General features: G+C 45.6%; 3 protein-coding genes across 3 annotated transcripts; all 3 read left to right on the top strand.

Moving 5' to 3' along the window:
* The first annotated feature begins 2,654 nt into the window (after positions 1–2,654).
* LOC135606536 (uncharacterized) lies at positions 2,655–3,510 on the top strand. The gene has a single exon (XM_065097567.1). It carries the CDS (start codon positions 2,719–2,721, stop codon positions 3,370–3,372), a length of 654 nt encoding a protein of 217 aa, XP_064953639.1. The 5' UTR covers positions 2,655–2,718; the 3' UTR covers positions 3,373–3,510.
* A 3,203-nt stretch (positions 3,511–6,713) lies between these two features.
* LOC135607884 (uncharacterized) lies at positions 6,714–7,722 on the top strand. Its single transcript, XM_065100066.1, has 3 exons — positions 6,714–7,182; positions 7,265–7,383; positions 7,454–7,722. The coding sequence occupies exons 1-3, from the start codon at positions 6,823–6,825 to the stop codon at positions 7,599–7,601; spliced, it is 627 nt and encodes a 208-aa protein (XP_064956138.1). The 5' UTR covers positions 6,714–6,822; the 3' UTR covers positions 7,602–7,722.
* Positions 7,723–9,050: 1,328 nt separating this feature from the next.
* On the top strand, positions 9,051–10,224 carry LOC103979401 (zinc-finger homeodomain protein 8-like). Its single transcript, XM_009395536.3, has one exon. It carries the CDS (start codon positions 9,298–9,300, stop codon positions 10,102–10,104), a length of 807 nt encoding a protein of 268 aa, XP_009393811.2. The 5' UTR covers positions 9,051–9,297; the 3' UTR covers positions 10,105–10,224.
* The last annotated feature ends 1,984 nt before the right edge of the window (positions 10,225–12,208 follow it).

The raw sequence follows: 12,208 nt of genomic DNA, 5'->3' as shown, positions 1-12,208 counted from the left end.
TAACAGTTGGTATTAGAGCCACATTTTTTCTCGTTTGGTTTAATAACTAAGAGAAATGACTCTTTTTAGCTTTCAATAGGGTCATTTTTTCATTCGTCCTTCCATGTTCAATAGGACGGATAACACATATTGAAAAATTCGAATGAGAGTTTTTTTTATTTCTTTATACTTCAAATTTATAAGTCTTCTGAGGAGAGAAATTCTATTTCCTACTGTCTTCTTCGCAAAGAGGTTTTCTAACCTTTGCCAAATAATATCAACTCTGGTTTCATATGAAATATGCTCATATAAGTTTATATTCATCCATATTCTAATATAGGCAATAGCTTTTCTATGTTGAACTTCTTATCGTCCATAGTAGAAGGTTTATTTTTAACCTTGATAGGCTTATACAAATTTTTGTAATAAAGCAACTCTTCCATCAGACGCCTCCAAGTGGAATAATTTGATTGAGTTTAATTTAATCATACCATCTGACCGCTCCATTTCAATCACACAAGAAAGCTAGCACCAAACAACATGTTGCTCTAATACTACTTGTTGGGAAAAAAACCTGTTAAAGCGGAATATTCTTTTTCCTCTTTGTGTATCAAAATGGGTTCCTTATCAAAATACCAACTTGATATCCAAATGAAAATATCAACCAGCATAGTATAAACAATAGAGCAAAAAATCAATCACACATTGAGACCAAATCTTTTAACGTGGAAAACCCAATATGGGAAAAACCACGGGACCGTAGTCCACCTCAAACTTCTACTATCAATAGTAATGATAATAGGTTTACAATAGGTCTTTTCTAGAATAACTAGAGGATCACAATAACATCAAGATCATAGATCTTGGCTTAAGAATAGCACATCTTCATCATATTGGGTGGATCTCCTCGTAAGAGAATTCTAGGTCTCACAACGTGGGTATAGCAGGAAAGTACTTAGAGAGAATATACTGTAGATCGACACAGTTATGATTATAGAGTTTGCTGCAAGGATTCTTCACATAAAATTTGGACCAAAACTGACAACGTTTGGCCACCGATCGTTAAATAGAAAACTCAAAAATCTTATTTTCTCTCTTTATTTATCTCTCCTCTTTTCTCTACACATCGTCGCACATGTTCATTGTGCACACGCACGCTGCTTGCATGATGTGCTCTCTGATTTTTCTTACACTGCACTAAACCCTTTCTCTTGTTTGCTGCCCTCAATTAGTGATTTGGGCTCAATAGGCCCAATTGTCCAAGCCCACATATGGGTTGGACCCAACAAAAAGCTCAAACAATGACCAAATATATGGAACCATCGATGGTACAATCTCCAAGACAGTGTCATGCGATGGTACCGCCTAGTGACAGGGTGTCAAGCGGTGGTACCGTCTAGACACAGTCTCCCAAGCAGTGATACCATTAGTACCATGAAAATTGGGGATGAGATACTTTGAGGCTTTAAGTTTGAATCCACTTGAGGCCTATAAATACTCCTCTCATCTCTAGTTAAAAAATACAAGAATTGAGAGCAAAAAGGAAAGAAAATGCTATTGTAATCTCATGAGAATTCCTCTCAAACTCTAAGCGTTAGTAAAGTTTATGAAAGGAGGTAGTGAGAGTATAAATGTTCTCTTTCAAAAGAAGAATAGAGTTGCAAGAAGATAGTTGGTATTCGCCTATTGAAGAAAGATCATTAGTGGATATCGATGACCTCGACGGAAGAAGAATCGAGAGTGGATGTAGGTTATGACAATAAAACCACTATAAAAATCCGGTTTGTATTTACTTTAAACTTTTTATTTTAATTGTAAACTGCCTTACTTGCTACATTCTTTCGGAAGCTTTGAAGTTAAACTCATTTTGTCGAAACGATTTTATCGAACGAATCAAATTATCTAAAGTTTCAAATCTGAATCTTTGTTGGTAGAAATACTCTATTTCAAGATAGGTAGATGAAATATGTTATATTTTACATTATAAATTATTTGGTTAAGATATACTGAGATTTTAATTAAATTATTATTGATCATTATAAAAAAATAATTATAATATAATTTCTTAGGAGATAGGAGATGATTTAAAAAGAGACTCATAATTATTTTTTTATATTTTCTATTTTCATCTACATATAAGTATATACGATCGTTTAAAAATTATACGATAAGTAGATATCTTACAATGGTCTTGAAAATAATACGTTAGTTTGTGAGTTTCAAGTTATTCTATTGATTATCATATTAAAAAAAAATAAATATATTTTATATTATATTTATTATACTTGATTTACATTAAGCTTTCCGAGAACTGATTTAGGATATTATTTTAAACTCGATTAAAGGAAAGATGTAAATAAAGCATAATGGTATTGTATAGCCTATAGAAAAGTCATCTGACTCATCTCCCACGTAAAAGAAAAATGAAAATGACATACTGCCTGTCTCCACCCTCGTCATTTCATCGTCATTACCAACCCTTCCCGATAACAACCATTTACCCACGCTTCTCATGCGCGGCACTCTCCTCTTCGCTTCAAGATTCGCTCACTATCATCATCCCGACGGCCGCGATGCACCCTCCAAGCAGTCAATCGTATGCTATTTGCCGGTCCACGTTCAGCATATAACCTTCCTTAAGAATGCCATCCCTTCCTTCCCACTTCATGACACGAACGCCAAAGAGGGAGTAAAAATAACACTTCCCCGTCCCAAGCGCATCTCTTCTCTTGTCAGCCGATGGAGGAGACGCCGCCATCTTCCAACATCCTCGCCAGATCCCCGGCGGAGCCCCGTGCCACACGCCACCGTGTCCGGACCCGGTCCAGGACCAGGACCAGGACCAGTTCCCTCTCCGGCTCCGCTTCCTCCCTGTCCTCCTCTTCCGCCGCCACCTCCCCCTCCGCATCCCCCTCCCCCCGCTCCTCCTCCGTCCCATTCTCCTGGGAGCAGCGCCCGGGCATCCCCAAAGCGCCCCCACTCCCCCCCGCCCCCGCCGCCGCCGACACCGACGCCCACCTTCTCCTCCCCCTCCCTCCCCCGGCCCGGTCCCAGTCCGACCTCTCCACCCCGCGCAAGAAGCGCCCCTCGCCGCGGGCCCCCGCCTCCCCCGACCCGTTCGCGGCCGCCCTCGCCCTGTGCGCCAAGGGCCTTCCCGACGTCGGCGACGAGATGGAGGAGCTCTGGGGGGCCACCGACGCCCCGCGCAGGGTGGCGTCCATGACCGACCGCTTCCGGCTCTTCGACTTGTACGGCTCCTGCAAGGCCACGTGCTCCGTCGTGGAGGCGACGGTGCGTCTCCCCCGGGCTCGCTCCTTCGGTTCGCTCGCCCGCCGGCCCGGTTCAACCACCATCGCCGGTTCGAGATTGGCATACAAACACGTCCCAAATTAGACGCCGAATAATACTGTTATTTGTCGTGTGTATTAATTTAGTCGCCCTGCTTGTCGTCTATCCAAACTGTCAAATCGTAATCGCTTTATATGCACTAATATCGACCATTAATAAGCAGCATCTAATTATTTATTAGTAGGACCGTGTTAGAGTGAGTGCATGAGATCTACCGCGGCCTTCACAATGGCATGGTTGACTTACGGTAACTCCTTGTAGCTGTTCCGAGACACACCACTGTGGCGGGCTCCACATCCTCCTTCCTTTCCTCCCTCGGGCCTCGTGTCATGCTTACAGAGTGGAGTGAGGGAACGACCTTGTTGACTCGACTGTGGGCGTTGACCTTTCGCTAGACGCTTGCGCCCGTGTGAATCTTTCACGAGTCCGGCCGCGCCCTTCCCAGTGTCGGATCGAATCTTTGTGGCCATCTGGTCTCCGTCGGTGGCGGGTTCCGGCGAGGATCCGATCCGATTCGTCGAGTGTCCATCTCGACCTTTCGCCATCGCCGGATGCAGCGTGACCAGTGACGACGACGGCAACGAGACGGGACTGTCAATCGCTGATGCGAACAGTGTTGACTTTTTATCGAGATCAGCCCTCGATCGATGTAGATTTCGCTGTCGGTTGCTTGAGGAAGACGATATGATACCGAATCCCATGTTAAAGGATTCATCGTGTTGCAATTATTAGTTTGGCCCACTCACCGTCGCTGCATGCAGCCGATCTGTAGCTCCCAAGGCTTATATTATATGCTTGCTTCTCTTAGTCGTTCTCGTTTCGTGGGTTGACCATTTCGTTCCACCAATACTTGGATCTCTTGCGCTCTTTGACGATGTGGATTTACATTCCTGTCAGTGACAAGTTGTATTTTTGTGAGTAGAGTACTCGTAAATTTCATTCTGTACGTTGTTGAATCCATATGGACTATTATCTATCACCTCACAACTGGAGAAAGCATCAGAGGGAGAGAGAGAGAGAGAAAGAGAGGAAACACTTGTGTGCTGGCGATAAGATCTCATGAGGTGGAAGGCAGCACCCTAAGTTGGTACATCTATGGATGCATCATATTATATGATGAGATGAACTCCGATGTGCATCGATACATAGTTTAGGTCTATCTCAAACCAGCTTAGGAGATGCTGTCTTCACCAGTAGAAACCCTCCGTGGCATGATCCATGGTCAAGTGCAGAAGAAGAAGAAGAAGAAGATGATGAACTCATTTCTCTTCTCGTTCACCATCCTTTCGTCTGCCTTCCTCTTACTTCTCCCTCCCTATTATATGTAGAAAACATTGTCCAATTCCTGATGCAGATGCAATGTCATAAAATAGTTTCGGTGACTTTTGAGTTTTTTTGGTGTAAATGATAAACAACAAAGATAAGATTTGAGCTTAGATTCGGAACGAATCTATTAAGATGGATGTTTTCGCTCTTAAGATGAGAAAAAGATATATTAAGATTTAACGAAGGGAAGAAAACCTTTTTCACAGATTTTTCTTCCTCTTCCTTGTATTGACTTCCCTCCATAGATTGGGCTCAAGAAAGAACGAAGTGGGCTAAAACAATCTCTCCACATATTTGTGGTCGAGTCGCGTGGGAGTCTACCCTCGATCCAAAACCTTGACTTTTAAGGCCCGTTGCAATCTTATTCATTAATATTTTGATTTTAGTTATAATTATAATTCCAATTCTATTTGGAATTCAAATGGTAGAATTAATATGACCCACAATCTTTAATTTTTCATTTCATATTTAATGATAATTTCATAAATGTCTTAAATTTTATTGTTAATGAAAAATACTAACAAAATGATTAAGGATGTGAAATTAACTATATATATATATATATATATATATATATATATATATATATATATATATATATATATATATATTCAAAATTGATGTCTTGATATAAAATATTCTTTCTGTAACTATAAATTTAGTCTCTGATCCTCTCTCTACATGTATATAAAGTGGGTAATGGAGATAAATCTGAATTTTCTATTAGAAAGTTTAGTTAATTTTCAATTAAGGTTTATTATGTGAACATGATTAACTGTAGTGTTATTCAATTAGGTTTGAATCAAACCGTTAAGGATCGAATCGATTTTTTTAATTTAGTTTAATTAAAATAAAAAAATTAAGTAAGTAAATAGAAACTAATTTTAATTTACTTAATTGAATCGATTGAAAATTAGTTAGTCTAATTCAGATAACAATTTAATTGATTTATAATTTCAATTAAGTTTTTAAAAATAATTCTTGAAATGAATTTGTTCAATTCAATTGAACTGAAAATTAGACGACATAATAAGATTTATGAAATTAAGCTCATATCATTTATAAAATTAGAAGTTTGGATTGCTTTGATCAATTTAAATCGATTAAAAGTATACTCTCGAATTGAAACAGTTTATAGTCTTCAAAATCGAACCATTAGTGAGTCCATTTAGATCAAGCCTATTTTGAATCGATTCGATTCGATTAGGTTGGTTCACTTTGAACCCCATAATTAACTCTCAAGATAATAGTATCATATATTTTTTATTAATAAAAATGATTTATTAGTTGGTTTCTCAAACCATTGAAGACCCCCAAAGTGGTTTCATTTTTAATCCTCCATATAATGCGTTAACAACGAAGAGGTTAGTGAGAGAAATGCCAAAGAGGCGAGCATCTCTCAATCCCTTCTCTCATCTCACTAAGAATTCATTCCGAGCTCTGATCAAGAATGTATCCAACCCCGAGGAGTCATCCTACGGAACAATGGTTAATTGTAGGAATCATTCCCCCTCACATGGCCCTGACAAGGGTTTGTACTACCCATTGCGTGTCCGTGTGATGCAGCAACACCAAAGAATATTCTGCACTGATCAACTAGTTTTCCTCCTCCACAATTCCCAACACACTTGAATGCGGCCAGACTGACACAAGGACATGAAAGAGCCTCTCGAAAGCCTTCTCTTGGCTCAATGAGGACCCTATCCTCTCCATCATCTTCCACTGTTGGCCTTGCCCATAGCCTGAGCTCATGCTGGCATGTCACAGAGAAAAGTACGGCAAACCCAGCATGCTTCGATCACTGTTCACTGTCATTGTGCAGGAAGCTGCGGGTGGAACATTGCTTGCTCTTCTTTCACTCATTCGGAGAGCTGATCATGGTCAACAACTACGGTGTGGGGTTGGGGTCGGTGCACCGGACTACGTGAGCTTCTAACTCACCCTGTTGCTGAACTTACTGTTTCCATCTCGTGACAGATGTGTCTTCTGCTGCTATCTGTTAAGTGTGTCTAAGCTGTCATCAATTAATGGATTTGAAGGAGATAGGCCTGTGTCCTTCCTACTCCCCCAGCTGCCGACTCTTTGCTCCTGCCATTGTACGCAGTACGGAGTTGATGATGCCAGAGAATCTTTTCCAGCTCGCAGTGAAACCGAGTGAAGGGAATATTGATGACCGAAGAGAAGGCGATATATGCTTCAAGCCATTCACTCATCATCACCATTGGTGGAAGAGCGAGGAAGAAGAAGAAGAAGAAGAAGAAGAAGAAGAAGAAGAAGAAGAGAAGGATGAGCTGGGAGAGAGGTGGAGAGTGCAGCAGCAAGAAGAAGAGGGTGATGGTGCTGATAGACGGCACTGCTCGCGCCGAGCAGGCCATGGTGTGGGCCTTGACCCATGTGGCGAACAAGGGGGACCTCGTCACCCTCCTCCACGTCCTCCCTCCCCACTGCTCCGGCTCTGCTCACCTGGAGGAGGAGACCTCCCGCCTCATCGACTCCCTCGGGTCGATCTGCAAGGCCATTCGTCCCCAGGCAATCTCCTCCCCTCCCCTTCACGTTCTTCTTCATCATCTCGCAGTAGCTTTATCTGGTTTCCATACATGCCTGTGTTCAGGTGAGAGTGGAGGTGTTGGTGATCCAAGGACCCAAGCTGGCCACGGTTCTCGGCCAGGTCAAGAAGCTCGACGTCTCTGTTCTGGTGCTAAATCAAAGCAAGCCATCTCCGCTCTGCTGGTAACTTCATGAGCTCTTCGGTCGAGACCATTACCTCTTTGTCTGACTCTGCTCACCCCTCCAACTGCAGCATGATGACGAGCAGCCACGAGGAGTTCGTGGAGCAGTGCATCGACAGGGCCGAGTGCCAGACGATGGCGGTGAGGAAGCAGAGCCATGGCGTCGGTGGGTACCTCGTCAGCACCCGATGGCAGAAGAACTTCTGGCTTCTGGCTTAGTCCAGCAGTGCAGCGACACGATTACTTCCTGCTGTGTTGGATCTGATGTCATCGATCCCAGTGATGTGTGTTCCATGTTTAGCTTCGGAGTAGCTTAATCTCTCATCATGGTTGGGTCAAACCAAGTCAACCTCAGTTGGCTCTTCAAGATAAGCTTCGATAGCTGGCCACCATATGCGATGCGATCGATCATTTGCTTTCGGTCGCACCCGCAGTTGACGAACCCTGTGCTTTCGGGCCATGACATGACCACCCTCCTCGGCCTGACCCATTCATCGCTCCACCGACCACACCCATCCTGGCCCACCACGACTCCGACCTGTCATGTGGCTGGAAAAAGATACCCACACTCTTGTGTCTTTTTCGGACATCGTCATTGCTTTGACCTCCATCGCAGCTGCTGCACCGGGAGGTCAACGACCGAGGTCTATTTAAATCGGATTTATAATATTTATTAATCGAACTTATATTAAAATAGACGGTTCATGTGCTCTGCTTTTTGATGCACTAATCGCAGTCGTATCGAAAAGGAGAAGCATTAATTACCATACAACAACCTTGGGTGTCGAATCGGCTCATCTCCGCCGGACCGTTCCAACCACGGAATCGAGACATCGGGTCAAATCAGCTGCAATCAGAGAGTCGAACCCAAGATTGGACTCTTGCGCACGCACGCACGCGAACCTCACTACGGCTGGGTCAATGCTCGCCTCCGCGCCCGTCCAAAGGAAACAAACAAACCCAACGGAATAAAGGCGCACGCGAAAGGGGCATGGCATTGTTTTCGCCCATGCGATTGATGGCTCCGCGTGGGTCCCGTCGTCTCCGGTCCTTTCACCGTCGGTCCCGATCGCGTAATCCGGCCGCGTTTACCCGTCAGGATGAGCCGACGTGACCGCGGTAATAAATCTAGATAAAAACGCGTATGGGGTCGGGGGGGGGGGGCGTCCGATCGACCGCCCGTGACGGACGTCAACGTGATGGGGCCCACTACCGCGGCGAATCATAAGCCGCGTGCGCTTCGGCGTTATCCTGCGCCAACTTGCCCCGCCGCGACACCGCAACGCGGCATGGGCATCGGGGTGAGGACAGAGGACGAAACGGTGGGGCCCGAATCGCCCGATCATTGGCCCGCGTCAGGCGGAACCCAGTGGGACCCGCGGAGCTCAGACTGCCGCGTGCCCGGCCGTTGGATAGGTCCGTCGGACGGTGCGTAGCCCACCCCGCGCAAGCTGACACTCTCCCACGTGGTGGGTCCGGCCTCCCGAGAAGAGAAGCTCCTCTTCGAATCAGAGGATGACACGTACTGGCATCCCCTCGCACCCGCCGGGGGGGTCTGCCCGTCGGGCACGCGGCGGCCGACCAGCTTCATCCACGTGTCCCGTGGCAGGGGATCCCATCGGTGGGTGGTCTTTAATACGCATCAGCCCCTCGTCGCGTGCTGCAGCGGCCGATGAAGATCGAGCAGGGGGTTTTACTCCGCGATGAAAGGGTAAATAGTGAGGGGACTATTGCCGAACAGTTGGTGGGGGAGGTTTGAGCGAGGGGATTAAGCCATCGGATCCCGATTGGCGTGGAAAATTCGAAGCTGGAAGGCCTGTTTCCACCATTATAAAAGGTTAATTTCGGCGTCGGGGAGTGCGGCGAAAACCCTTGCTTTGGGGTTGTCTTCCGCTTAACAAGAAAGCGACAGGTGATGGACTTAAGCGTGGTACCCTACACAGGGGGGAGGGAGGAGGAAGCGGAGGGAGCGGGCGGCGGCGCGAGGTACCGGGAGTGCCTCCGTAACCATGCGGCGGCGATGGGGGGACAGGCCTACGACGGGTGCGGCGAGTTCATGCCGGCCGGGGAGGAGGACAGCCTGGACGCCCTCAAGTGCGCGGCGTGTGGCTGCCACCGCAACTTTCACCGCCGGGAGGGCCTGTCCGTCGCTGGCCCCCGGCCGCCTCTCCTCCTCTACGGACCCGGCGCCTCCGCCGCCGCCGCCGCCGCGTGGGATCACAGCAAATTAGGTCAGCAACCGCCGCCGCCGCAGTTCCCGGCCTTCCTCCCGGCCCCGATGCCGCTTCCGTACCACGCGATGCAGCCCCCGCCGCTGGCCGCGGCGCTGCCTCTGCCGCCGTGCCAGGAGGCGGGGCCGGATCGGGCTTGCCGTGTGGGGTCGGAGACGCCGCCGCGGCGCGAGGAGGCGGCCGCCGAGGCGTCCGGGTCCCGCAAGCGGTTCCGCACCAGGTTCACGGCGGAGCAGAAGGAGAAGATGCAGGCCTTCGCGGAGAAGCTGGGGTGGCGTGTCCAGAAGCAAGACGACGTCGCGCTCGACGAGTTCTGCCTCCAGATCGGCGTCAAGCGGCACGTCCTCAAGGTCTGGATGCACAACAACAAGAGCCACCTCTCCTCCTCCTCATCCTCCTCCTCCGCCTCCCACTCCGCCACCGCCGACCCCGCCACCCGCGACGCCGCCTCCGCCTCCGCCTCCGCCTCCGCCCCTCCCATCCACGCCTAATCAGATCCTTTCATATGATGTACGTCTCTAGCGGTAATAACAGAAGATTAGCGAGCTATGTCTCTACGGTACGATGGCTTTAAGATTAGTACTATGAGCCCCTAATTCTCCTCTCCTTTACTTACGAGCGTGATGTGCACTTGCTTGGATTACTTTAGTGGGTATGGGAATGTGCGCGAGGAGATTGGGAGATGGCGACCTGTGCATGGTGGGAAAAGAAAGCCCTTTTTATTTGTCCGCTTGCTAATGATGTGGGGAGGGGGGGGAGGGGCTGCGTGTGTGTTTTGGCTGCTGCCACTTGTTTATATATGTGCCCCCCCCCGCCCGGACCGGTCCACCCGCTGCTGCTGGATCGTCTGGCATTCCTTCTGATGCAAAAGCCCGAAACATCAAGAAGCAGGCACCGCTCGACGATTCTGCGGCGAGAAGAGCGCGCCGATGCCCGGACATCTCGACGAACAGATCGTGGAAGCTAACCGTGGCATTTGCGGGTCGGTGAGTCGGTGCTGATGTCTGGACATTTCGTCGAACAGATCTTGGAAGCAAGCGTGGCGGTTGTGGTTTGGTGACTCTGTGGCAAGAGGAGCGTGCTGATGTCTGGACATTTCGTCGAACGGATGGTGGAAGCTCAAGAAGCCAACAGTGGCATTTCTGTCGTCACCTTCAGCCCATGTGAGCATCATCATTTCGGGAGGCCATCATGACATGCTATAATGATGATCACATACTGCCACGCTACCTCGGTTCGACGCTAGATTTCATGGACAGAATTGGCTCTCGGCATCGCTGTAGAGACTGTCATAATGGTACGAGCGAAGCCAGTTGGAAATAATGGTGGGAGAGTTGAAATATCGGATTAAAAATTTATAATTAAATAAGAGATTAATATAAGGGTTTTAATCTCTTATTAAAATATTTATTTATTTATTTATTTAATATTGAGTAAAAATATTCACGCAAGGTGATGGGGTGAAAGGGAGGTAGGGGTTCTTTTCATTAGCTATGCAGCATATTTCTGAGAGTTTCTTAAGCATACATGCATGTGTTGCCAAAAGGTGGTACTTGTGAGGATTATTTCTTCTTATCAAGATGGAATATACCCCCAGCTTTGGACATCATTCTCTCAATGCCCTTCGACAACAGTCACCAAGTGCCTTGCAAAGCTTAAAGAAAGAAAGAGGATGAGTCTTCACTGAGAAGACGGTTAGATCAGGATTTGTGTTAGGAAAATGATGACTAATAAAAAAAAATTTCATTTGTTAGGAATTAAGGGCTCGAATCTTATAAGAGATCATTTGATCGATCGACCATTGATATGACCTATAGGCTTACGAGAAATTATCTGTTTTTACCCACATGGTTTGATCCTTTCGGAACATAAAGACATATTTAAAAGTAAGGAAGACCATGGACTTACGAGTCCTTGTTTCCCATACTCCTCAATCAATACGGGACTAAATGATTATATATATATATATATATATATATATATATATATATATATATATATATATATATATATATATATATATATAAGATGTATGAATGGTATGAAAAAGATTTCTGTGCCATAGTCAAACTATGAGGGAAGATTTTTTTTTATGTGTTTGTTTGTTTAGGTTTAACGTGTGAAAAGAATAGAACCAAATGAAGAACGAGCATTATATAATTTTTAAATTAAGCAGCAAGTGAAAAATGAATTTTGATTTGGTGATCATGAGAATATTGTTTGTTTGTGATGATAATTAACCATTAATGTGTGTCTAGATTACAAAAGGACTATGATATGAAATATTAATTGATGATATGAGCACAAATAAAGAGAGATTTTGACGATGCAAAACCGATTTAGTTTATTTTTTTATTTGAATACAGATAATTTTAAAAGAAAAATATAAATTAATTAGGAAATGGAAGTACATGAAAAGAGTAAGGAGGAGGAGGGGAATTTGTCCTCCAAAAACAGGAGACTCAGTGGATTTTTCCATAAAAATAAATAAATAAATAACAAGTGGGCATTTACATTTAGATATATAGGAATATAAGAGATACTGGGCGTTTAAGCATCCTAAATCGATGCTGAATGTCGAGGATAATGGACTTT

The sequence above is a fragment of the Musa acuminata genome, chromosome BXJ2-3 (genome assembly GCF_036884655.1).
Source record: "Musa acuminata AAA Group cultivar baxijiao chromosome BXJ2-3, Cavendish_Baxijiao_AAA, whole genome shotgun sequence".
NCBI classification, from domain to species: Eukaryota; Viridiplantae; Streptophyta; class Magnoliopsida; order Zingiberales; family Musaceae; genus Musa; species Musa acuminata.
This window is presented reverse-complemented; position numbering and strand designations above follow the sequence as displayed.

Excerpts from the sequence above, each read along its gene's own strand:
- LOC135606536 (XM_065097567.1), top strand. The coding sequence starts at position 2,719 with ATGGAGGAGACGCCGCCATCTTCCAACATCCTCGCCAGATCCCCGGCG.
- LOC135607884 (XM_065100066.1), top strand. The coding sequence starts at position 6,823 with ATGACCGAAGAGAAGGCGATATATGCTTCAAGCCATTCACTCATCATC. Across the intron at positions 7,183-7,264 it reads GCAAGGCCATTCGTCCCCAG|GTGAGAGTGGAGGTGTTGGT; the intron begins GCAATCTCCTCC and ends GCCTGTGTTCAG. Across the intron at positions 7,384-7,453 it reads AAGCCATCTCCGCTCTGCTG|CATGATGACGAGCAGCCACG; the intron begins GTAACTTCATGA and ends CTCCAACTGCAG.
- LOC103979401 (XM_009395536.3), top strand. The coding sequence starts at position 9,298 with ATGGACTTAAGCGTGGTACCCTACACAGGGGGGAGGGAGGAGGAAGCG.